The sequence below is a fragment of the Blennius ocellaris genome (genome assembly GCF_963422515.1).
Source record: "Blennius ocellaris genome assembly, chromosome: 6".
Lineage (NCBI taxonomy): Eukaryota > Metazoa > Chordata > Actinopteri > Blenniiformes > Blenniidae > Blennius > Blennius ocellaris.
In genome coordinates this window covers 11,377,534-11,403,847 of record NC_137655.1, presented here as the reverse complement: position 1 = coordinate 11,403,847, position 26,314 = coordinate 11,377,534, and the positions used below count along the sequence as shown (strand labels likewise).

The window sequence follows — 26,314 nt, the reverse complement described above, 5'->3', positions numbered from 1 at the left end:
GGAAGGAAGGATGCCGGTGTGTTGATGGAGAAGAAGACGATGGGAGGATTAAAATGCTTGGAATTGAGCTTCTTTGACCCTACTGGCTGCACGTGCACAGAAAACTCACACAATTCCAAATAAGTCAAACGAGTAGCAGTTTGTTTGTGATTAAATCCTTTAATAATCTCAAGTGTTTGAATTGAAGAGAACATAAAAGTAGCCGTAGAAAACGAAACAAAAAGCCGTTGCAAGAGGTGCTGCTAACTGGGTCATTTTGGAGATTTTAAAAAGTAGTACGTTCTACGGTGGTGGCATTTTATGTTATTTGATTGCATTCAAAAGTTCAAGATCTAAAAAAAAAAAAGAAGAAGAAGATATATATACCCAAAAGTAGTTTTACTTCTTTGCTCAATTGAGAAACCAAAACATCCTGCGTGAAAAGCTTTTGTCCAACACAGGAACCTCTGGGGAAACTTTTTCTACTTCACCATTGATTTTCACTGAAAGACAAGTTGGCTTGGGCAGCTCGCATATCAGATTTGTTGGTTAGGATTTCAGAGAAAACAGATTTGTTGAAAGCTGGGCTTTCAACAGTTTTTTCCACCATTAACTACTGTAATGCAACAAGTATGTTTGTAATTTTTTTTCTTGGGAGTGAGTTGATTAGAAACAGAAACCTTTCAATTAAGAAGTGACTTCATCCAGCCCTGTATTGATTTTTTATTTTATTTTTTTATATTGCAAAACTTCACAGAAAGAAGCCGGACAATAAAGCTCCCTGTTGATGTACTGATGACCTTTTAAAGTGCCGATCCTTCGTGACCACCGTTTTTCAGTTTCCCTGTTTAAATAAAGCGGCACTAATTAAGGCTTGCAAGTCTGAATGGGGACACCTACAGTGGGGGGGGGGGCACAAGTATTTAAAGTGGTAAAGAGAGAGCTTACGGAACATAATGAATGTGGCATGGAGAAGAGGGGGGGGGAAGATCTTCTACTGCTTTAAATCCGTGACTCAGTTCAACACAATCATGTGTGGGATTTCAAAATTATAAAATGGATGAGACCAAAACAAAAGCTGCCAGCATGATGTGCGTGAGCAGCATCAACAAAACCAGTTCCAAAGTTCCACAATGTTCAATTATCAATGCATTTTTGGTAATCAAACCATGTGAATGCATGCTGTAATGGGAGGAGAGAGTGACAACATTACAGAAAGAAGAGGTGAGTGCTATTTTTAAAGGGGTGGCGAATAAGCGATCCCTTGCCTGAGCAAGCTTGAATTAAGGCAAAGGTTCAAAGATCACTACTGCAGTCTACATCTGGAGAGCAGAAGAAGAAGTGAAGAAGTGGTGGCATGAAGACAGCGGGTGACCTTCTGGATTTCTGCAGTTGCGTCAGATGGCGAGCTGCACGAGTGGCATCGAGGCGTGTCGACCTGCTTCAGTGTTTTGGACTCGGGTCACATTTCGGAGGTCAGAGCATGAATGAGCGTGTGAAGCGGGTGAGAGTAGAAACACAAGTTGAAGATTGAGCTGAGCTGAGTGGGCGGTTCGGTGCTGTGGGCTACGAATGAGACCTGTAACAGATGGTAGGCATCTTTAACAAGGACGTGTTTCACATTCAGAGCCCTTGCTGCAGCAGAACAGACGCCAGCCTCTCCAAACCAGGATGTTGGAGGGTCAACTCCACCGAGATCACAGGAAGACCACGTCACCTTTGTGGCGTCGACAAATCTGAAAACTTTTCAGTGTTTTGCCGCTTCAACAATTCAATGACGCCAGACTGATCTTTCTTTTGGTGATGAAATACTCCTTAAAAACTAAACACTAAACAGTTTTTTTTTGTTTTTTAACAGCAATGAACTTCACAACTTCACCTTTACATTCAACATCTTGCTTGTCTAGATACTTTTTTTTTTTTTTTTTTTAAACACAATTCCATCACCTCATTATGTCATTGTAGCAGTAAAGTTATTAATGGCAGACATATTCACCATTACGCCATCCGTCAAAGGGTGAAATGGTAAATTCTTTGTGATTTGGGTGAAATGACCCCATTAAAGAAAAGCAGGCTGGGCCTCAAGGCACCGATTCCCATTACAAGTCCCACTTAGTGAGAAGAAGGGAGACGGCCTGCATGTGACACACTGCTGTGTGGAGCTGCACCGCCCCCTGGTGGAGGCTCAGGTTACAAGGTATAAAATGCTCTGTTCTGTGGGCAAATCAACATCCCCACCCCCACTCGCTGATTGGCTGATGACTGTGTAAGGAAGTGGTGGTAGGTGGTGCTGAGCAGGGGAATGGGCTGAATGGAGGTCTGTGTGACCTCAGACATGTTGGGATCTGAGCCTCAGGTGTTAAGTGAGAGGAATGCGGCTTTACGTAGGAGGGCGAGCTGGACTGAAACAAATGATGCAGGAAAAACACAGTACTGCATCCCCCCCTTCCTCCTCCTCCTCGTGTTCTGTGATACACCAGAGAGCTCAGACCCCAGACCTTCTACACTCTCCCTCTCGATAGTGCCGCTCCAATTTTTTTTTTTTTTTAAACTCTGGCCAGCATTATGTTTTCACAGCTTGGTCTTCTCCCCGACCTACCAACTGACTCGACAGTAGGAGGAGGATGGAGTAGGGTGGTCGAGAGACACCGCAGGGCAGCCGCACAGAGACGGCCATACACGGGGAAGGGAGGGAGAGAGGGAGGGGGGGCATTTTAGTTTTGTTTCTTGGCCTCCTGGTCGCCGTAACTGGAGCCTGTTTTCTTCACCTCGGTGACCCCTATGAGGCGGCGGATCGCTATGGAGGCTGGGAGGGAAGAACAAGAGGAACAAAGAGCAGAGTGAATGAGGACAGTCAAACAAAAGTTAAAAAGCACAGAGTCTGAAGGGAACCAGTAGAACAACTCTGCTCCCCCCCCCCCCCCCCCCTCGAGTCAAACGAGAAAGAGGCTGTGTCAGATTTCAGTCTCAAATCCACTGGTGCAGGTGAGACAAGATGCAAAAACATAAAACAGAGCATAAAAATAATAGTAACAATGTAAATTTGCTTGTTACTCTAAACAAAAACACTCAAGCTGTAAGTGTAAAGTGGGACTGCGGAGATCATTTCTGTCCTGCTGATATCCAAAGATATCTTAAGATGTGAAGACTGGGTTGTTGTTCAACTCCTTCCTCAGTGTTCCTCAATTTAATTTCAGCCATGTAGAATCTAGTACCTTTTATTAAAATAATCACATTCAGAGCCTGAGACTCAATACTTGATTTATTCTCAAGTCAAAATGGGTGTTGAGAAGGAACATAAAGGTGCAAACAAAATGAACAAATCAATGTTCAAGTGCAAAACTAAAAATCACACGCTTAGAAAAACAACCTTCCTCAAAATAGAAGTAGTAAGACGTAGGGAGGGAGAAGTGAAACGTAGTGAGATAAAGCTACAGGACTAGCGCCTCCCCACCTGAGGGTTTACTCACCTATGATGAGGAAGATGGTGAAGCCGATGATGAGGAGAGGGGAGCCGCTGACAGCTACTCCGCATGCAAACTTGATGAGCGGTGAAAGCAGCAGCGTGGCCCAGAACAGGAAGTTGAGCAACGTCCACAGTCGGCGGGGTGGGACGATTGTGGGTCCAGGGAACTTGCCTTCCTTGTTGTACATCTCCTGTAAGGCATCCTGGGGGAAGCAGAGAACTACTGATTGCCACCAATTCCACAACTTCATTGAAAGAGAAGAAACGACAAGCGAGTGTGTCCCGAGATGCGTTTTTATGTTTAAAGTTATTGCATCCATTACCAATCATAATGTGATTGGTACATTTTTTGAAAAATGAATGTGTGCTTAGTGCCACCTTACCTTCTCCTGGTAGAGCTTGTGCAGCCAGTCAGCACACTCCCGCTCATCGTCCGGTATGTCCTCCACAGGGAACCGCCTGGGAGGTGCAAGAGAAAATAAATATCACACCATTTTAGAATCAAATGAACAGCATTATGCCTTTGTTAATTTTATAGTTTCATTTTTTGCAGTGTAGATAAAGAGTGCCTGTGCATAGCATCGTTATCGGTCAAAACACTCAAACAGTAGCTTATCCAAACACGTATCAAAGTTTGCTTTTTGATGAGAGACATATTGTCTCACTGAGAAGGGAGTGTTCTATTCCCTGCATGTCGGATTCCCAGAAAATTTCATGTGAAAAAAAAAGAAGTAAGTGGAGAAGAAGAAAAAAGAATAAGTGGAGAAATGTTGTCCTTCATTACAACCTCCCAAAACTTGACTTTTGGGAAGTTGGAATGAAGAACAGCAATGGTCTGCAGTTCCACCTTCTTACCACTAGAGGGGCCTCTCAACTTAAACCGAGCCTGCTACTGAAGACAGCAAAAATTCAAAATGCTGCTGGTGGAAGGCCAAAGTGCTTGAAATTAATTTATTATTTCACACTTTTACACGTAAAATAATGTGCTGGCAGTGCCGAGTCTCAGTGTTCGGGTGTCTAAAGTGTGAGCGGCAACAAAGTTCATAGGCAAGTGGAACTGGGACAGTGAGAGCTCGCTAGCAAGCTGGTGGACATCGGAGCCACTCACCTTACACTCATGTCTGCTTTGTATTTCTTGCCATTGACGATGCCCAGGAGAGTGGGAGTCTGGTTGTCTTTGAAGTTTAGAGTCACATCGTACACAGCAGTTACTGTGGAAGACACAAACTCTTGACTTAGAGCAGGACAAACAAACCTCCTCTGGAAAGGTAGAAAACGCTGCATTTGGAGTTTAACAGTCCAACCTGTGCCCTTGAGACAGTGCAGTGTGGTGGTGAAGCCTTTGGTCCGGGGTAACAGGTGATATTTGAGCTTGGGCAGGCCTTTACTCTCTGCAACCTGCATACTGATCTGGTGCTTCTTCTCTGTAAAGCGGGTGCCCTCGCAGTACAGGAGAAACTGGAAAGGCACAGCAGCAGTGTTAGTACACACACTGACACCTGTTTGTAAAAAGAAAACCCCAAAAAATAACAAGCTTGAATTGACTGCTTTTCCTCCCTCCCATCCACTACCCTACTTCTGCTTGAGTGAACAACAGCTCAGTGGCGCTAAAGCAGACAGGTGGATAGCGGCTCAACCAAAGACAAGTTGGCATATTTCTCTGAACACACAAAAGCTTCGTCATTAGCAGTGACCTGATGCTTGACTTAAGGAGTAATTAGATCAACTGCTGATCTGTCTAATCCAAGCGGGAGAACTGGAAGACTGGAAGAGATTTACACCTGCTGGAAAGAGGTGAACAACAAACAGCGGGACCTGCTTTGTACGTGTGGGGAAAGTGAAGGCCTACTTCAGGATACACAACGTAAAGGCCAGTTCATGAAGTTTCAACAAATAATGGAAGAATCAGACTACCTCATGCAGAGACCTTTCTTATGCAGCTGGAGCACACATGGGATTGTGTTTTTGCACCTAATGCTGCCAAGTTCAATGTAGGTAAAACAAACTGGGTCAAAAAAAAAAAAACTACAACACAACGTCCCACCTGATGAAATCCTGTTCAGAAATTACTGGATAATCCACCAATGCATCTTTTTTTACACGTTATACCAACTATTGTGCAGTCATGAGACGGTAATAACACTGAACGCTGGCAGAAAATTATCATGATCATCAAGCTGCGGGTAGGAAAATAATAACTCAAGCAAAGAGTAGGAAGTGCTCACTGTAAATAGGATGACCTCTGATCTACTTTAATTGGCCTAGTGGCGTTCACATAGTTTTACTAGGAAGTGAGGGATTATCACTCAACTTATGGGTTATGGCTGTTTCAGCCTGTTAACTTCTGAACGTTTTATTGAAAATGTAGCTCACGTTGAAAAAAAAAAAAAAAAAAACCCCAGTAGAAACCTGCTGGTTTGGCTCTGAGGAAACATTTCACAGTTCCAGAAACACACGGCACTAAAAAAACCAATCACATCAGCGTGTGTTTGACATGAATGCAAGCTGACAGGTGTGAACACGTCTTTAAACAGACACACAAACATAGCACTTCCGCTTGTACCTACCCACATAAACTCGGGATAGTTTTTGAGCCTGTTCAGTCCTTTGAAGACAGTGTCTCGGTCCTCCTCCCACTTTCTTTTGCAGAAAACGATTTCGAGAAAGTACCAGGTCCAGCCGATTAGAGGAACCTTCAGTAGTTCATGTTTGGCTAGCACTTTTGAACTCTAGAGAAAAGAGAAAGGGGCAGATGTTCGGAAAAGGAGAAATCAGAAGTGCAATGCTTGTTTTGAAGACTTAAAAGAAGTCAATTTGGATATTTTTCTCTCAGGGCTATTAAATAGTTGTCAAAGTGCTTCACTGACCCCCAGGATGCCGTATCTTTCACACATGGTCCAGCCACACAGGAAGTCGATCTCAAAGTTGTGGTTGAGGATGACGATGACATGCTCCTTGCCAAATTTGTCCACCGTAGCCTGGTCAGTGTATAGGGTGCATTCTGTGCCCGACCACCACTCCAGCAGCATCACCAGCTCTACACAGACAAATACACAATAGCTTTACATTCCAAACATACAAATGTCAGATGTATTTAAGCTTTTGTCAATTCATTGTCTATTATAACTAATATATGTCTGGCACCAAACCGTATTAGCGGGAAGCAATTAATTTGATCTGTAGAGGATGTGCCGAGAAAAACCCAGTATTTAATTTGAAGCTTAAGGGAGCGAGAATATTAATCTGTGCTGTACTTATACTCGTTCCATCACTGAAACAGTTTCCGCTTACATGTGCCATTCAATTTGTCAGGTGACCCAAATATCGCTGCTCCCATCGCTGTGTGAGCCGGAATGATCCAACTCACAACCGCAACCTGGAACCTTTTTGTTTACACATTTTGAGATTCTATGAGATTTTATAGCGACTGATGGGACTATGAAGTACTTACGACTCCAGAGGGAATAGGAGAGCCGGCAGTTGATTCTGCGGTAGAGCTGTTTGTTGATCGGCCAGAGGATGCAGGTGCAAAGCTGAATGAAGTTTATGATGAGGCCGCTCACCACAAACACAAAGCCCATCAGCAGCTGCAGGATGAACAGGCTCTTCAGGTAGGCCAGCAGAGCCATGGCTGAGGAGCCCGGAGAGCTGGGTAAGCTCCTCTATACACAACGACCAACCTGCCAGGGAACACAAAGTAAAGTCAAGAGGGGGGCTGTACCACTGCAATCAGAACAACATTAGCGAGGCATGTTGAGACGAGAGTGGGGAGGGAAATGGAAGTGGCGTAGGGAGACAAATGATTCAATATTAGATGATAAATGTCTACTGTTATTTAGACTAATGTTCATCCATCCATTTTCTATACTGCTTTAATTAGCTCGTCGTAGATGGATCATAGATGCAAGAGCTGATCCCAGCTGATGGGTTAAGGCAGTGTACAGCCTGCACAGGTCACCAGTCCATCACAGAGCACAGAAAATAACATTAAGTCACACCTAAGGGCAACTTAATCAAAAATTTATCTCGCAAGGCCCATTTGGGTTGACACTGGGGAGATTCGTGCTATGAGCCGAACAGTGTAACCGCTGCTCCAAAGAGAAACTGTGAATAACAAAGAGAACCTTACCACGGTGGAATCCTTTTACAAGCCTCTTTTACACGGTCCGTCAGCCAATATCACAGACCTGAAAGACAGCAAACAGTGCATGAGAAGCTGCAGTGCAGAGCAGAACTTAATAAAGTGCATGTTTGATCAAACTGGTTGCTAATGAAATAACAAGGTAAGAAATAGCCTCTGCTCATCCCGGCGAGTGTGGGCAGCACACAGCCACCACTAAGTAAATGCTGCACCAGAAGGACAAACACTGCTGGACAGCGCTCGCTAGGATGAGACATTCCTGCTCGGCACACAAAGGTTTGTCAGAAGGAGAGGTATAATATATTTACACGAAATGTGTTTTTGCTCTGAGCAGTAGGACACTAACTTTTGACCCGAGAGGCAACCTTTAACTGAACTCTGTTCAAATACACACACCTGAAGGAAAGATCATTCAACCAAAGCAAAACATTGCCTTTATCAACAACAACTTTCCCCAACCCCAAGTTTAATGTCTGTTTATATATATATATTTTTTTTAAAACACCTCGCATCTGGACTGCTGAAAATTAAATTGTCCATCACATGTCAAAGCTAAGAGGCAGTTTGCGACGGTCCACCAATAATCAGGAAAAGCCATACAGTTTGGACTTCCCATTGGCTTTGTGGGAGCTTATTTCGTGATCTGCACTTTCCTCCTGCAGATTAACTGCAAACACCCGACTGTGTCTGACACACTGGGGAGCAGTCCAAGGGTGTCTCTGCGTTGGAGCGAAGCATGCACATCAGATCCATTGCTAAGAAGGATGGATATGGTGTACTTTAAAGCCCAGGTGTGTACTAGACGTTGCCGTTACACGAGAGCATTTCACAACATGCTATGTACTGTGCAGAGGTCTGAAGCTCGCTCTGTGGAGATGAAACCAAAATCAGCATGAGACCATTCACTGATGCAAGCAGTTCTTGTGACTTTTACAATCAGTGAGAAGCCACTGGCAGGCGTACTGTTCTCACATCTGCAACAAAGCCCATTAAAGTGTAGGTCAAGCCAGTTTAAAGCCGTTCTGAAAAACATGTCTAATCTCTGAAGCCACTCCAGGACTGCTGGGCCTCCACCTGCTATGTTTTACATAATGCCCATGGGCTTTCCAGTTATTACAATATTTGAAACAGCCTGTGTACAAATCTAACCAATCTGAATCACACAGTAACCTGCACGCAAGGAAAAGAGGAAGCCGTCTGTTTGCATGATAGAGGGGAAACACTGGGGGCCGATTCCACGGAACACGAAGGAAACACTCTTCTAACAGACAGTCTAGTTCAGAGGGTATGAAACGACTACTTTCTTACTTCTTCAACCGAGTACAGTCTGAGTCATAAACTGCAATCTTAGATGACAGTAAGTAAACAAGAAAGACATTTTGAGCTATAAACACAAGAAACCTTTAACATAAATATACAAAGCCAACATTGTAAGAAGTCTATATATTCTTTGAGCTCCCTCCAAGTGGGGAGCAAACCAACAAACCCCCGAGTTAAACCTCTAGACGGTAGTAGACACCAGAATTTTATGGGTGGACAAACATCCAATGCAGTCAGTCCCTCTACTGTACTGTAGCACAATACACACACTCATGAAAAGGCCACAAGTGTGAAGGAAGATCAATCTTACAGGCACATCCACCGAAGGTCAGTTCGGTCTGTCGGACCCAATGAACATCAAAATGCTGGAAAACCTCTGAAGTTTGTGAAATATCTGTGTAGTGCTGAAATGCTGTCACCTGTATGTGTATATCATGCATCACTGACTGTGACATGCACAGCTGTCTCCGCCTTACATTACAGATGTGACCTTTGTTCATACTTGGAGAGAGGCTGGAGGGGTAAAGTTACATTAGTGCACAGTGTGAAACGATCAACAGATGTAGGACCAATGTGTACAGAGGACTCTAAACATATCAACCATCTGCATTCAGCTCTCATAACAGCTCATGAGAAAACCACCATATTTGTGTGGACTTTGAGTTCGCGGAACTTTTCTCAACATGAAGTATTCATAATCACGTCACTTCAAGCCTTTTCCTCCAAAAGTTCTGAACTTGTTCTTGAACTTTTCCACATTGCAGCGTTTAGCAACAAGTGACCGATAGATTGTATCGATAGTTCCCTCGCACAATGTCTGGCTGCGAGAGCCAGCAGTGACTGTGTGTGACAGGTCAGATGGAGGCATTTCCAAAAGTGCCATGAACTTTGTTCTCATTTCCACACATACTCTACCCTCCTCTTCTATCTGCTCCGTGTCTGAGCATGTCTGGTGTCTTAACAGAGCAGACAAAAACTGAGAAAATTAGAAATATATAGTTCACCCACTGGCTGTTTACCTCATTGTCACATCTGTACACAAAATAAAAAGACCAATCAGCCACATTTAATGAGTTCACTGTCAAATTGATGTTACGTGGAACGGAGTGACTGCTTCGTTACAAATTTGTATGAAAACCCATACTTTTTTGAGGAAGTAAATAAACTAAAACAACAAAACTCGTGAAAGTCACTGGTGAGCTGAATGTAGGGCTGCACGATATCTAAATTAGGTATCAACAGCATATCTGTAACTGACACACTGCAGGAAGTGTAATGTTGAGTAAAGGAAATTAGCTTGATTGAGCCAACAGGGTGACGCAGAACAAAAGCTCATGTAGTTCTCATTCTATACAAGGAGCAATAAAACATTTTTTTTCCCCTGAACTTTATTAGTGACATTTGTTTATTTTATTGGTCAAGACCATACCAGCTCATTTGTGGTAAACCCCACGCCCCCCCGGCCTAGGTTTGGTGAAATGGCTGTGAGCATTGAGGAACGTTACGAAAGCCTGAGATCCTCGCCTCTTCAGTTTCCACATGGTGTAATTACTATGATGCTATTAAAAACAACGAATTAACCATGCCAGGGCAAGTGTCTCGTCAGGTAAACCGGCCTGTGTTTCTCAGTCAAGAGGAACCGATTAGAGCAGCGCCTTATGTCCTTGGCAGTTGGGTTAGTAGTCCCCACTGACTAAAAACCTCTTCATTTAAACATTCTTCACAACTGACTCTCTCTATAGACTGAATTTAAACATGGAAAGAGAAAACACCATTGTCAGAACTTCACCACATCATCCATCTCAATAAGCAAATCAACAGGTGCTGACCAAACTACTGCGATTCTCTTGAGATTAAAAGACACTACACCAAATTGTTCCGGAAGATTTAGAAAAAAACCACACTGAAATTAGAGGAGACGCACCATCCAAAGGGCGTGGAGCCCACCTGTGAACTCCCTCAGCCTTGAAGAAAGATTAGTAATGCCGACCGGGTTAAAGCTGCTTAAGGCCGGACAGCTGCCTCTGCTTCGCACCACCAAAATACAGCATCTATTCCAACCAAAACACTAAAACACTGAAGGAGAGGAGTCTGAACATAAGGACTGTTAAGGTCCTTATGTTTCCAAACACAAGGTTCAGTAATATTGTGGTGGGAGTGTTTTAGTATAGTCATTTTCATATTTAAAGCCTCATTTATCTTGCAAAGGTTTGTGCCCCACTCATCAGGATAAACGGGGACGTGCTGTAAACTATTTCTACACCGATCTATCATTCTCGTACTTAACTTACCAGTACACATAGTAGGCCATTGCCATGACCACCAGTGCCCCACAGATCCCAGTGAAGATCATCACAGCGCTTTGGTTCAGCATTTTGGCTCCGAGTGTCCCACCAATTCAAAGCCAGAAAGAAAATGTAAAGAGAAGGCCTTGCAGAGAGCAGTGGACGTATGGTCACAGGCTGCCCTGCCTCGCAGCCATGATAATCTCACAGAAGGAGCGAGGGAGATTATGATGATGACAGCAAGAAAACAGTCAGATCCCAGTTTCTTAGAGGAACTTCCCGATCAGTTCATGAAATTAATGAAGAGCTGTGAAATACGTATTAAAGAGAGAGAAAAAAAAATCATCAAAAAGAATGGCGCTCCATTGAAAAGCAAGCATATAAGAAAGCACCGAAGTAAATGCTACTCGCGCCTGCTTGGTAATGCTAGTACCACAGCTAGAAAGATGGCTCACAACAGGAAGGGAAGAAGTGCACATGTACTGTAAGGAGCGTCTTACATGCATTCCCAGCCGCTAATCCTGTGGATTAGATTAGCGCTGATTAGCAGGCTATGGGCACCCTGGATATGTCACCTCTCATTAACATTAACAAAGCACAAGCCTGCGCTCTCACCGGCCCGGGTGGAGTTTTCAGTCGGGCATCTGTTGGGTTGAAGTGACCACTCATATTGCAGCTTTTCATGATCCACCAGCCACCTGTTAAGTAACACCCAGCGTCAGAAAAGATGATTGGCAGCTTCCTCAAAACAGCCACTTCATGCTTGCTCACTCAGCTTTCTCGAAAACCGCAAATGTGTCTACCTCATTGTTGTTGGTTTTATGTTGAAATAGGGAAACCAAGTCGCGATACATATAATATTACTGAGCCGCATGACGAGTCAACAAAAGCCTTTGGGTTGTTGGACCAAGTCAATGTTGATGAAACAAACTGTCAAGCGTTAACTGAAGCAAACAGGTCAAAGGCTACAACACAGGCCCGGGGTCGGAACTGCCGGGCAATAAAGCCAAATATAAACAGAGATAGAAATACACTGTGATAGCTGGACGATGAAGGTCGTTCATGTTTCAGAGCATGAAAAGCTCTCAATCCGCACAGAGCGCCACATTACTGACCAGCACACAAACTTAGCTATAATTTCTAGTTCCATCATTATTACCACTGTAGTACTACAGTTTAATGTCGTTCACGGTGACCAATCAACAGACCTTTTGTTTTTTTTGCAGACCAAACAGACCAAAAACTAAAAGGTGTACGTTGATAAACTGGATACTGATGCCACAGCTTCGGATACAATCAACACAATATTAATGTTACTGATGTGGATGAGACTAAAATATGTGAAGCAACATCAGATTTGGTTTCAATGTAGCTTTATTCTTTTTAATCAACTGCAATGAAAGCAACTGCACCTTACTGTTCAACTGTATTTATAGTTAAGCCAAGAATTAAAATCCAGTGTGAAACAACACACTACATACTGTGAACAAATTCCAAATCACAATTAAGTCAGACATGTGCAGTTTACATCACGCATGACTACCTCTTTGTTATCCAAGTAAGAGGGACAGTTCACTGAATTCCATTCAGTGAAATATTGTCATACAATATAAATTCACACTGACAGAAAAAGGAATAACTCCATTACAACAAATAATAACCCGTTACATCTGCATGGGTTCGATTTTAACATAACTTGATAAAATGAAAGCGCTTTACACACCAACTGTAAGACATAAGCTGAAGGCCATTCATTTTACAATCAACGACATCAATGACAACATCTTAAAAACTACGGTTATATATTATTCAGAGCTTCTGGAGAGGGGGTAACCTCTGGGGGACGCAGTAAGAATTTTCCAAATTAGGTGAAGGGTTGGTTTGATATAGATTGACCTTGGATCACTGAAACCTGGTCATAACCCTTTTAGCACCGCCTCAGCATGCAGCCATGGTAATAAATGAGGAGTGCTAGCATTCAGGGATAATGCACGTCCTTCTTTCCACATTCAGTCAATTATTAGGAATCATTACCGATGGAGGGGTTAATGTGCAAGACTGTCAAGAGTGCATTGGAAAAGTTACTTTGCATGAAACCAGACTCACAATGTCGAAATAGAAATGCGTATAAGGGATCTACATTAATGGAAGAGGCAAACCCTTGAGTTAACAGCCAAGACAGCATCACTCAGATAAAGGCTTATCTGTGCATGTCTCAAAGTCCTACGGGGCATTACCGCGCAGATAGGGCAGATCAATAAGTTGCTCGGTAAGCAGGCGCGTCACTGCACTTTGAACTCCGTCACATCAACATCAGCGTGTCCCACTGTGGTGGGCTTCACCCAAAACCTCAACAAGCTGTCTTATTCTTCCATTACGTCCAAACTGAAACATACAATGGCACAAATAAATGCTAAAGAGAAGTAATTACAATCAAACAAATTGTATTTCTAACTGTTTAGGGAGTGAACATGAATGCATTTGTCTGAAAATTATTTGTTAACCTGTTGTTGGAAAGATGCATTACTCACTACATCGACAAGCGTTTCCCAGTCGAGGCCTTTAAGAGAGCCCTGCTATTCATATTGTAAATGTCACCAAGTTACTCGACTCAAAGAAATTAGTTGTTGCAAGGACCAAATGAATCTATTTGTTTGATTGAGGCGGGTTTAAAAAGGAAGCCACTTCAAACCTGCAGGACAGTCATTAAAGACAAACACTGAGACATAAGGGTTGAGAGTGTGTTCAGTAATACTTCTGTTCCTTTTATTTTGAGTTTACATGCTCATATTTACCATCAGGGAAAAAAGAGAGAATATACTGGACGCTTTAATTATATCATTCAACAGAGATTTTATAACCTGAACAATAATCATTATTATAGTGATAGTTTTATAAGTAGAGCACACATGCATCCATCTTCTAAACTGCCTTATCTAACTTTGAGTTGCAGGAGGCTGAACGGATCCACCCAGCGATCGTCAAAGGCAGCGTTCGTCTTTGACGGTTTGCCAATCCATCACACGGCAGACAAAGAAACTGACAACCACACACACTCACAGGCAATTCCAACTCATCATTGATCCTTCAAATTGTGTTTTTGAACTGTGTGAGGAAACTGGAGTACCTGGAGAAAACCCACACATGCAAAGGGAGAACATGCAAACTCCAACATAGAGCATTCTGTCCTATAGCGGGTTGTATGAAATGGGTAAAAAAAAGTACACAGAGCTGAAGGGAAATAGAAAGGCTCTGGGTTTGCAGAGGCCTGGAAATTGGTCAGCGACACAGAAAACCATCTGAAGCAAAGAATGACAGGGTTCCCTGGGATCAGGGGGATAATTAACCAATAATTAACAGAATGCTGCTGATAGGATAACTGCCTTCATTACCTCAAGGCACAACTATGATTACCATGTTACAGTCTAAACCAAAAGGCGTTTGCCACCAAGGACTGGAGCAGCTCCAGCTGTCAAGGTCAGCTGCTTGCATGCACAATCCCAGTGGTTATTAAATGGACATGTGGAAGTCAACCTCTTGTGGTTATGGGACTGTGCAACACTGTGCTTCCTGAAGCTGGTGGAGGTGGAAGAAAAGGCAAAGACAGTTGTGTCTGAAGAAGGAAGTCTTAACTTGCACACCTATTCTGAGGACAAGAGTGGGAGCAGTTCTTTATCCGTGCAGTGTTCGAAGTGAGCAAGAGGCTTGAAGTCATGAATGAACTTTAGTAACCTCCCTTGTGGCGCGTGGCAGCAGGTCAACGCGGAGCCGGCAGAAGGCTGGCAGTCCGAACGCCCCGATCTCTAACTTACACTCAAAACATCACAAAATGAACTATTCTGTGGTGAGTTCCCGGTGTTTTAGCCGCCCCGGTGCCACCGAGAGACCCGCTCCATGCACCAATGCGGCATGGCTGGTTCAGCCCGGCTCCGTCCCACTGACTCGGCTCATCTGTCAGCACACATGGCTCCCACCTCAGCTAGCTGCCCGCCGCGCTTAACGTGGCCGAGAGAAACAACGCTACCCCTCCGTGCACCTGTGGAGACAGCCCGCGGGGACAGGGGGTGAAAGGCAGCGAGCGGAGGCGTGAGGCAGCTGAGCAGGAGCCGCGGTTACGGGACCGAGCGGCACCGGGAGTCCGCCGCTAGCGGCAGCTAGCATGCTAACGAGCAGCGCCGCCGTGGACCGTTATAATCAACTCGAAGCCGAGCAGCTGCTCTCACGGGACGTTGAGCTGAACCCGACTGTCCTCTTCCTCCCCCCCATCCTCCGGGCGCGGTACGTGACACCCCAGCGTGCTAGTTAGCCGGTTGTTAGCCAGCAAGAGTAGCGGGGCTGCGCCGGGTCTTACCGGGAGAGATTGTCCACTTGGGAGGCGGTGGATCGAGTCTGGACTCCGTCGCTGCTTTCCGGCCTTCGGGGGGCGTCAAATGAGTGTGTTTAAAGGACACGCCTCACTTCTTCTTTCCTCACAAACGCAGCAAACTGGACTTGAGATAATGCGATTTGAAGGAGCGCTATTGTTTGTCGGTTAAAGCCCCACATTTCCTCCCGAGCCCAGCTGAAGGTGGCATGGCCCACATCCGGTCCGCCCCCATCCACCGACTGTCATACGAATAAAGGCAAAAATTACCCATCAGATGAAAACAACAGTGCGGAGAACGTGAAGAACAAGGAGCGGGGAATGTGATTTCAAGTTAATGCTTCACATTTCATTAAACTTTTCTTTTTAACAAAATGAAGCCTACAAAAAGCATAAACTAATACTGCTGATATAATAATAATTACAAGAGGAACACGAAGCAGAAGAAGAAGTAGCAGAAGATGAAGTAGTAGAAGAAGAAACAGAAGAAGAAGCAATTCACTGCTATTGGAACTGAATTTCAACCTAATTAAGCGCTATTTTGTACATCTCTTTCCGCCGATAGTGCACTTTATTTGGAATGAAAGGTTATCACCAAGTCCAAAATTAAATTAATATTTTCGGATTTTTTTTTTGTCACCAAAGGATATAAAATAACAATAAATACATGATCTTACAGTGATCAACTTATCCAAAGGGAATTTGTCAACAACACATCTCTTTTTTTGTCTTATGAAGCATATTGGTTGTTGTGACACTCTTAGTCCTGAACAGCTTATTTATATTGTCACGTCTGAATTAGTGTCTGTCTGAAACGATACAGATGTGTAGAGGCGCAGATTAGGGAACTTGTGGAAAATGTTTTGAAAGCAGCTTCCATGCAGACACTGTGGCGTCATCGGTTTGACCTCTGAGCAGGTGCACGTGTTTTGTCGATGCGGCGCTCTTCTGCCCCCTGCTGGTACATCTGTTGAACTGCACCACGACGTCAAGGCCAGGCAAACGGGGATTAAAATCTTCTGAGCACACGTCGTGTTCGAGTCCTTGTTGGACATTTCCCATGCTATCTGGACAACTACATTAAGACAATTACCAATGATTGGTGCCCTCCATTTTATCAGTGAAGTCTTGGATTTTCTGTCTCCGGTTATTTTGTTGCAAATAAAGTGTCCTCCCAGCAGTTTGTTGGTGTATCCAGATTACACTTGGACACTGGCCAGACAAATTGGCCTGTGTGGTTATCTGGGATAATGCTGATCATTCATACTGTGGATTAGTGCTGATCAAACTCCACACAGACTCACCTGAGCTCACACACACAATATTGTATGAACATAGCAAAATGATTGAAGAAGTGTCCAACATTATAAAAAAGCAAAGACAAAAAAAAAAAAAAAATACAAATAGGTGTGCCTTTGCAGATAGATGTAAATAAATCTATTGATATATTTCTTCTACTCATGCAGTTTATGTATGACATTTATACTGATGGAAAATAAAAATACCATCAAGCAAGCAAATTGAGCAGAAATCAAGATTGAACTTAAGATAACTTGAGGGAATTAATAGTAAACCATTCTATGAATAGTTAACATGCTGGGAGCGGTGGACCACCACAGTGCAGCGCCTGGAGGGTCAAGGGTCACATTCAGGAAGTCACAGTAGTCACTTGTCAGCTGTGGCATTTGAACAAGCAAACCTCCAGACACAAGCTCTAACCTTTAAACCACCACTCCAACTATTTTAAGTGACGTCAGACCGTTATATAAGAGCTAAACTCGTTTAGAGACTCCCACTGTGAATATGGAAAGGAATAAATAGCAAACCAGTTTCAGAAAAGATCCTTTTTATTATTTCATGTTCATATATTGCTCCTTATGAGAACAAGTTTTGGCACTTTCTAACATCATGTGTTTAGGATCAGCTTATAATGAATATAAACATTCAGAAACCAGCTTATCTTCCCAACTATGTTAAGGCTACTATCATACGGCGCAGTCTCTCATCTTGATGCATTTTGTTTGAGATATGACAGCACAGTAGAGAATGAAAACATCAGTGAATATATTAAAGATTATCTGTGCAAATACCTCAATTTGAGATGCTTAAGACGTGGTTCTAACATGTTTCACACCCATTTTCTCAACAAAGTGTTGCGTAATTAAAAAAACATTCCCAAAATTTTATCAAAAGAACAATTTTGACATCATGTGTTTTTCATAATTATTACCCATGTTAAAATGTTTCTAAAATCCAACTAAGATGAAAACAAAAGGACTGTGAAACCAACATTGACTGTAATTATATGACAGACACTTTTTAAGAGTTACAAGAAAGTCAGAATTAGAAATGTATCCAATCACAATGTGTATGGTATTACGGTAACACCCTCAGCAGTTCCACACTCAAGTGCGTTTTAAGCACACTTGTATGAATTCATGTTATTTTTGGGATCATTCTTTTTTTAAGGAAAGAAATCAAAAATGTTTACATGTATTCGGGTTCGATACAGCGTTTTACAAGACAAACCCCGCTGTGCTCGTAACACACAGGTCCTTTAGATTAACCCCAGATTACTGCTGTCAAAACAATTAAGAGGCATGGTCATGCACACGTTACTGGTTTTTCATATTTTCTATTCAGGATAAATGGAAGGAGTTGTTTTATAGGGAGAACCTATTTCCACTATGTTAAAAAGTATTCAAGTACAATTTCACTATCTTTGAACCTAAGTAAAAGAGATGTGTGTCCTTTTTTTGTACTAAATCAAGGACAAGTGATGTCTAACACAGGCCATAGGACACACACACACATATGGCAGTGACTCCAGTATGTTGGTGAGCAGTGTGAACATACAACAGATCCTGCTGACCACTCATGGAAAACGGTTGCGGTCCCTCATAGATTTTTCTGTAAGGCAGTCTTCGATTTGAAAAACCTTCCACGTGTCTGGCAGGCCGCCCACATTTGAAGCAGATTTGTAGCACAGTCGTCCTCAGTGTGAAGACTTGTGTAAAACCTTCGCTTCCACTACGATGGCAGGATTCTCGATGTCGGCCTTGCTCTGAACCATCCTGAGCTCCAGCTGTGCCGGGCTCGGCCTTTTCCCAGGGCCAGCCTTCTCTGGAAAGTAAAGGTGGAGAGCAAATTAAAGAAAAGACGTGTGTCGACTGGTTTATCAAGCTGCAGGTAAAGAGAACTACTTTGTCTCTTGGCTCTAAATGAGCAGTGATGAGGAGAGAGAAGACAAAGGACAAAGGACTCATCAGTCAACACACTATTTTTTTAGCGCCTCCTTGTTGATTGTGTAAAAGCAGAAGTAACACAAGGCATGTGTACCCTATTCAGGTAAAACGACTTCGAGACAAAGGACGCCAGGACAAACTGAATCCAGTGACCACACACACAGACCCTACCATTGGCATATTTAATGGTCCTCTTAATGACGTGATGCATGACGGAAACAGTCTTTTCACAGGCCGCCTGTGAAGACAAAAAAAAAAAATAAGACGACGCTGTGACATTGAGATGCGATTCATTTGTAAAACAGATCAATGGCAGTATTTTTTTTTAATGGCTGCACAAACATTACTGCTGGTTTATCTTGGCGGCCTGAGCCAATAGGATCATTCCTACAAGGACCGACGAAAACACACATGCACATGACCGACCTTCAGGTCCTTGGGGTGATGGTGAGTCCAGGCGAGCATCATGGCAGCAAACAGGTCTCCTGTTCCCACAAACACTGCATCGACTTTGGGGACGTCCATGCAGATTTTCTGACTGGAATTGGTCCCATCTGGTTTTGCTGCAGTCAGTAAAACAAGCATTTTGTCACAATCACAAAAAAGACAGAAACCACAGATATTAACTCCACGACACACTCTGTTTCGGTACCATTTCTTTTTGCCGTAACCCACAAACAATAGATTTAATGCCGGCACAGAAATAAACAAACAGTAAACTCAAAGCGTTTACACTGGCAGCAGGTGTGGTATTGAGAAAATGAGCACTTTACCAATTTTTTGGCTCCCGAGAGCGACCAGGAACTGATCCCCTTGTTTGGAGGGCAGGTCTGTGCTCGTGAGGACCACCGTCTCTGGACCCATCTTATGAAGCAAGTCCATCACCTGGAGAACAGAAAACATCCCACAAGTTCACACGGTGCATCTTTAAAAAAAAAAATTTAAATCACATGGTTCAATGTAACACAAAGTGTCGATATTCACCTCAAAGGCGTCTTCCTCTGTGGTTATTTTTCTCCCCGTTAACAGTCTAGAAGAAAAGGAAGTGAATAGATGTGTCAGACAAAAGAAAATGAATTACACTTTTAACATTTTCTTTGAATCTATTTCTCTATAGTAGGTTTTGAAGGATTTATGAAGATCCATTCTGATTTTTTTTTTTTCTCCCCATGATAGTTCCATGTTTAAATATAATTTCAAATGCACTCACTCTGCTTCAAATTGGTTGGGAGTGAGGATGTCGGCCAAAGGCACTACTTTGTCCTTGTAGACTGGCAGCAGATTTTCTGGAACATACTGAGACAAGAAGCACAAAGCAGCTGTTATCCCCCTAAAAGAAACTTAAAAAAAAAAAAAACAACTACTATTACATGGGACCCAAAAGGGCATCCAAATGTTACACATTCAAAATAGATTTAGTGCCATGAATAAGCACCTTTAAACATTCAACCAAACATTTCATAAAAAAAACAAAACAACAACATTGTTGTCAACCAATGCATCACTACTTGAATAGAGTGATTAAAACTCAAGAGTGTTTATCGCAGGATGCTTACCATAGCACCATGGTCTCCCATGACAGGGTCACAAACTGAAAGACAAACACTACTATTATTGTCTTGTCTCACATCAGGATGAGAAAGTCGCACTCGGTCAGGTTTTAGTGTTCACATGTCAGAAAGGGGGAAACTCACCATACACCAAACTGGGATTGGCCTTCTTCAGCTCCTGAATAATATCCACCACCGTCTCCAGGAAGGAAGTGTCCCGGCTGTACCCTGTGGAAGAAAATGGCACCATAATGATATATTAATTTAAAATAAATTGAAACAAAAAACTAAATGAAAGGTTCAAAGTACAACAGCAGTGCAGTGGTTGGTACCGTTGCCTCACAGCCTTCCTGATTATACTATCCTATAATTACACTTTTCTCACTTATGTTGTACTGTTCTATACTGAACCATACCAATGTTATGGTACACACTCTTTTATATGGAAGATTATGCTATATTCCACTTCACTGTAATAGACTTATCTCAGTTAAATGTGCTATTCGATACTATACGAATGCTATACTCTGGTTTTCCATGTTATGTTAACTATACTAGTTAATACAATGCTATCAGATACTCTGCTATATTTTTCTGAGTTATGTTGCACTATACCAATGATATGCAATGTTTATTTCCATATCATTATTCTAGTAATTCCAATGTTATAACATATTAAAACCATACTGTATTTTTATAGGTTTTATGTGTGCGTGTGCCTGAGGGATTTTCTGTGTCGTACCGGTGATTTATTGGAAGATTGTTTTCGAGAGCGCTCTCAACAGACAGATGGTGTTTAATGAACAACGGGAGTCCTGTTCGACTCACCTGTGAGGATGTAGTCATAGTGGTTGACCTTGTTGAGCTTGATGCCCTCGTACAACACATTCAGCTCCTCTGCTGTCAGGACCTGACCTTTCCAGTGTTCGTAGCCTGTGGAGACGGAAAGTCGGACACAAGGCATACGATTTAAAACCAAAGACTCTCAAGAACTAAAGTGTGGGATAAAGTTGTTTTTTCTCCCAAGGTTTTCTCACATCCTAATGCAACATTTTAAAATGTTCAGGCTTTACTTTCTTTTTGACTTGGGGGGGGGGGGGGGGGGGGGATACGTTTTCATCCCCTTTGGGAATAAAAGAGCAACCACTTCATGGAGCGATAGAAGCATGATTGGACTGCATTAGCTTGGGCATGAATCGAGCGAGTCTTTCCGCCTCTCCTCTATTCTTTGTGGTGTCCGGGTCCCAGCAGGGCCTCCTCACTGCGTGAATAGGAAGATTGTATCCTGGCTGGGAGCTCTCTCTTTTCTTTGCTCCCCCCCCCCCCCCCTTCCACCATTACCCTGGAATAAAGCCCAAAAAGCTGCTCTGACTGCAAATGATTGGACACAAAAAACAGACACACAAAAACACAACTGGAGAAGAGAATTCACACGGAGCCCGAACCCGACCCGGAGCCAGCGAGCCCTCCTCCTGTGGCGAATACTTAGCAGAAAGCTTGCAGTAAAGTAGAAGCATGTGTTGTGGATAGGCCACTGCACGCATTAATACCTCCACCCAGACTGGACTTTTCTGAATATTAATGTTGTTTGCGCATGCTGGTTAAAGCTAGAAGCAGGGATTACAGTCTCACAGCAGTGCAATTTAAACCATGTGTACCACAACTGACCGCTTGCCCCGTTCAGGGGAGCAAGTGTTTATTATGGGGTCAGATGATTTCTGTGTAAATGTCTCCTGCTCCTGCGGTGAAAGCACATTCTTCACATACTCTGGCACACGAACACCAGATAATAATCGCCTCATCTCTGCAGGTGCCTTGAGCCGAGGTGTTTCAACTTTCTGGTTTCTTTCATTTGGCAATTAGTACTATTTTCACTGTCCGATCACATTACATCTGTGAGTCTTTCCCATAAAAGGATATCCTCAGTTCTTCTCACACTTAATAAACGTGAAGTTTAAAAGATAAAGGAAGTTCTTTGAAAGCACACGGTTTTCTCTCCATCTCGGAAATCCTTAAAGACGCCGTGAAATATTGCGTCTTCCAGGCTGTATCTCCTGATCTGGTTGAAGGATTTGTCAAATACATGCTTTTACAGAAATGTCCTCTTTCGCTTTCTTTGAAAACACTGTCGAATGCACAAAGTGCTTCTCATTCATGCAGCCAATAATAATGAATTTCTTTGCCTGTGTTAACTTAGATTAAAAACATTTAATCCATCAAATTACTCTGAGGAGGGTTGTTTAAGAATGCTTGATAAATGGATGTTAAAATCCCCGGGATGTCAAAAATTGTAGACTTTTTGAAAAGATCCCACACTGTACTAGTGTTTTTAGATAAATGAAATATTGTGAAAGTCTCAAAACGCTCACAAATGCCACGTCGTCTATTCAACCACAATGTCCGCTAACAAGCCATTTGCACTTCCAAATGTCAACTGTACACAGATGCCATTTGTCAACTCCAAACTTCATGAAATCTATCAAAATGTTGTGCAATGAGGAAACTACAAACCAAGCGGAATATGTTATAGGTGTGAAAAAGTTAGCCAATCAGGAGAATACAGTATTATCAGCAGTTGGAGCTGTTTTATAAGTTTATTACTTGCAATCTCAGGCAATACCTGCTGTGACATGTGCCGTTATGTAAAACAAGCTTATGCCAAGTCATACACATATATGTACATGTCTTTAGGAAATAATCAAATGTAAAGAAAACATCAAAGTTTCCAAAGTTCTGCTGATAAAACGCGAGACCTTTCAACACGGAGAAAGGAAGCACGTGTTTAACCATGAAGGACACAAATTGTTGGTAATGGCTGTCATGCCTGTTCAATGAGTTGATTATGGACGGATGTCATCCAGTCTGAGACCTTCCCATAAACAATTCAATGTCTTGAGTTCTGTTAGAACTACATCCAGTGTTGTGTGAGTGTGTCCTGTACACATGTTTCAGGTCCAGATCACCATAAATACTCACTGATGCAAACAGATCTACTACATAATATTATTATATGATGATGATATATATATATATATATATATATATATATATAAAGTATTTAGAAAAACAAATACTTCATCTAAGCACGTACAATACAGCCTTCACGTCACACATCACATGCGTGGTCAGTGGACTGTGCACAAGAGAAAGAGGGTCTTAGATAAACATTAACTTAAACGTTACTAGTTAAACAATGCAGAAGTCCTGTCCTCTGAAATATACAACTGAATACAGAGCTCATATACCCATTTATAAAGGTGATGATTTGCTGCTTACATCACAGGAGTGCTTCATTTGATCTGCTGAACACGGTTTTCATTTTTACGACCCCTATTTCAAATTCCAATAATTGCACATACACTTAATGCTGTATGTATGTATGTATGTATATATATATGCATACATTTCCTTATGGAACTGAACAACCACTTCTACTTTCCTTCTGTTTTTCAAAGCCTTTTCTTAAACAGTTAAGGATCCTTCTTGGTAGGGAACAACACAGTTGAATATAGTGCCACCCGAAATAATTGAATATAATATAACACGAGTCCCAGATCAGTTGGCAAAACTGGCTGAGTCATCAAGGGTAGAACATAGATCAACCTGCTTGGCAAAAGTTAACGAAAAGCTGTAATAAATTCACTGGGCTGACCTGTGTGATTGGAGAACTGGACAGAGTTGATGGAGTCCACCTCAAAGCCCAGCACCTGAGAAAAGAGTTGAGAGGGCAGCTGTGAAAACAGAGAACACTGATGTCCTCACAACATCTCACATCAGGTCTAACTGAGCCCAGGCACTTCACTGTGCTGTGAAAACAACTTTATTATTTGCTACCAGAGTGGATCCACATACACAGTCTCATCCAGGTCCAACATGTGCATTTCTAAAAAGAAAGGGGCCTAATCCGATTTAAAACACATATGATTATCACTTCTATGGAGCTACATTAAATAAATATTTTCCTAAGATCTTTTTTTCCCCCTCAAGTGCCTCTCCATAAAAATACTTCACGTCTCCTATTATTGCCATTAAATTAACCACAGTAACGTACAAAAACTTTTTGAGCTGCAAAATTGAAAATGGGAAGCTGCTATAGGAACGACTTCAAATTGCATATTTAGGAGGCCCATTGCTGTAAAGCAGTCGGTTTGGTGGTATATTTTATATTTTAATTGCACTGTCTCGGACGCTGCAGGAGTAAATGATGGGAAACGGCCTGTGAAAATATGGATGATTTAACATGACACTGACCATAACACCCCTCACCGACCAGGAAGTGCGCCTCTGTAGCAATAACGGGCCTTACAAAGTGCTTTCCGTGCCGGTGTTTCCCTCTGTAAAGCCTCGGGTCGCTTCGAAGAGGTTTTAAAGCTCCGGTTCTCACCTGCAGCGGGAATGACGCCGACTTGTTCCCTACGTATCCCCTGACAACATGACTCTGGATGGACAGCACACGACACTCCATGACCGCAGCGAGGCTTCACGGACACCACACAGACACAAATCTTCCACGGGACGGTGCAGACGACGCGAGCAGGCTCTCACACGCTGAAACTGAAACTCAGCATGTGGAGAAAAAGTCCGGCATTGAAGGGCAGAAGCGCCGCGTCTGGCGGTGACATTTACAGGCTTTTATTCAGGCAGCGGGAAGGACACCTAAAGCGGTGCGTTCAGGGACGGGTTTGGAATGTGGGAGATTGCGATTTCGACAATGGAAAAAAAGTTGCATACCTATTTTTTTAAAAGAGTCAATTGTACAATTTGAATACGTGTTTTCATAATTCGGGTCCCTCTATAATAGAGAGAACAGACAGACAGACAGACAGACATTTTATTAAAGGGGAGGTACTGATTCATTTCTGATGAACTGGTGACCTGTCCAGCACTGTACGTGACCTCACGCTGTTAGGAGAATTCTGTCTGTGACTCCATTCTGGTGGATACTATTTACGTGTGTGATGTTATGTAAAGCTCTAAAGGGCTCTGCAGGGCCCTCCAAGGAAAAGGTTTGGGTTCTTGTTGGTCTCAGAATGGATTCAAAAATATCTCCAAATGACTGGAATGGTGGAGCAGAAGTTGGCGTTCTCACAGCGGCCAGGCCTTTATTATTCACTTATAGTTATGTGGGATTAGCAGGATAAAGCCATACAGAAAATGGATGTTTGGAAAGAAACTAACTGGACCGAAGACTAAACATATCTAGATTACCTCATGGTTCAGCGTTTTTTAAGCCAAACAACAATTGCACAGTTTTGTATGAAAGAATAATTTTACACAAAATAATCATGATATGTTTTACAGAAACCCTTATAATGAACTGCTCTCCTCCCCTGGGTTTGCCTTGCTCTTTGCTCCTTCTCAGCTGGCATACACTCTCACTGTCTATCTCAGGATAAATCAGGACAGGACACTCAAAAAAATGGATGGATGGATATTTTTACAGAAGCTGTTACCCTGTAATTGGTCACAGTTTACAAAGCCTTTTATTCCATGTCTGCATTTTTAAGTGTTGTTTTTTTTCTTTTTTAATCTGAGTTGGATTATCAATATGGCAATTCAAAAACATGACAAATGGGGCTTTGTCCACAACATGGAAGAAAGAGCAAATTCTCTAAAGCTGCAAGCAGCATTGAACGCTTCCTCGCCACTTGCAGGACCCCGACTGGGAATGTCACCCGATCAAAGTTTAAAAGTTGAATAGTTTAAATAGGTGAAGATTTTAAAGAGGCTGAAGAATTGACACGTTAGTGTTCTGGGGTCAAAAGTACTAACCTTGTCTCTTCTGTGTCAGCAGGTGCAACGTCATAGTTGTCACAATGTTTGCACAGTTGAGATATTTGTGTATAAAATTGTCACGAACAGAAATAAGCTGATCCAACGTGAATAGTCGATGTGAAGTTGATGTGAAGCTGCTGATGTGAAAAGACGCTGTGATTAATATAGAACACCACTGAAAGTGAACAGA

The 26,314-nt window shown here is 42.6% G+C and overlaps 2 protein-coding genes across 2 annotated transcripts; both read right to left on the bottom strand.

Moving 5' to 3' along the window:
• Positions 1 to 139: 139 nt before the first annotated feature.
• Positions 140 to 15,763, bottom strand: agpat3 (1-acylglycerol-3-phosphate O-acyltransferase 3). Its single transcript, XM_080498678.1, has 10 exons — positions 15,543 to 15,763; positions 7,575 to 7,632; positions 6,897 to 7,125; positions 6,313 to 6,482; positions 6,013 to 6,174; positions 4,750 to 4,903; positions 4,554 to 4,656; positions 3,829 to 3,904; positions 3,450 to 3,648; positions 140 to 2,785 (listed from the first exon to the last, which is right to left on the bottom strand). Exons 3-10 carry the CDS (start codon positions 7,072 to 7,074, stop codon positions 2,694 to 2,696), a joined length of 1,134 nt encoding a protein of 377 aa, XP_080354804.1. The 5' UTR covers positions 7,075 to 7,125; positions 7,575 to 7,632; positions 15,543 to 15,763; the 3' UTR covers positions 140 to 2,693.
• A 1,651-nt stretch (positions 15,764 to 17,414) lies between these two features.
• LOC308131234 (pyridoxal kinase-like) lies at positions 17,415 to 24,885 on the bottom strand. Its single transcript, XM_080497885.1, has 11 exons — positions 24,734 to 24,885; positions 24,002 to 24,056; positions 21,178 to 21,282; positions 20,494 to 20,577; positions 20,356 to 20,390; positions 20,010 to 20,095; positions 19,784 to 19,829; positions 19,573 to 19,684; positions 19,226 to 19,362; positions 18,971 to 19,037; positions 17,415 to 18,677 (listed from the first exon to the last, which is right to left on the bottom strand). The coding sequence occupies exons 1-11, from the start codon at positions 24,812 to 24,814 to the stop codon at positions 18,550 to 18,552; spliced, it is 936 nt and encodes a 311-aa protein (XP_080354011.1). The 5' UTR covers positions 24,815 to 24,885; the 3' UTR covers positions 17,415 to 18,549.
• Between the last annotated feature and the right edge of the window lie 1,429 nt (positions 24,886 to 26,314).

Bases quoted from the DNA above. Each gene is read 5' to 3' on its own strand.
- agpat3 (XM_080498678.1), bottom strand. From the start codon at position 7,074: ATGGCTCTGCTGGCCTACCTGAAGAGCCTGTTCATCCTGCAGCTGCTG. The intron at 6,483-6,896 runs GTAAGTACTTCA...TTGTCTGTGTAG, and splicing joins CTCCTATTCCCTCTGGAGTC to AGCTGGTGATGCTGCTGGAG. The intron at 3,649-3,828 runs GTAAGGTGGCAC...TGCTTCCCCCAG, and splicing joins ACAAGCTCTACCAGGAGAAG to GATGCCTTACAGGAGATGTA.
- LOC308131234 (XM_080497885.1), bottom strand. From the start codon at position 24,814: ATGGAGTGTCGTGTGCTGTCCATCCAGAGTCATGTTGTCAGGGGATAC. The intron at 20,096-20,355 runs GTAAGCATCCTG...TTCTTGTCTCAG, and splicing joins TGGGAGACCATGGTGCTATG to TATGTTCCAGAAAATCTGCT. The intron at 19,685-19,783 runs GTGAATATCGAC...TCTGTTCTCCAG, and splicing joins CAGAGGAAGACGCCTTTGAG to GTGATGGACTTGCTTCATAA.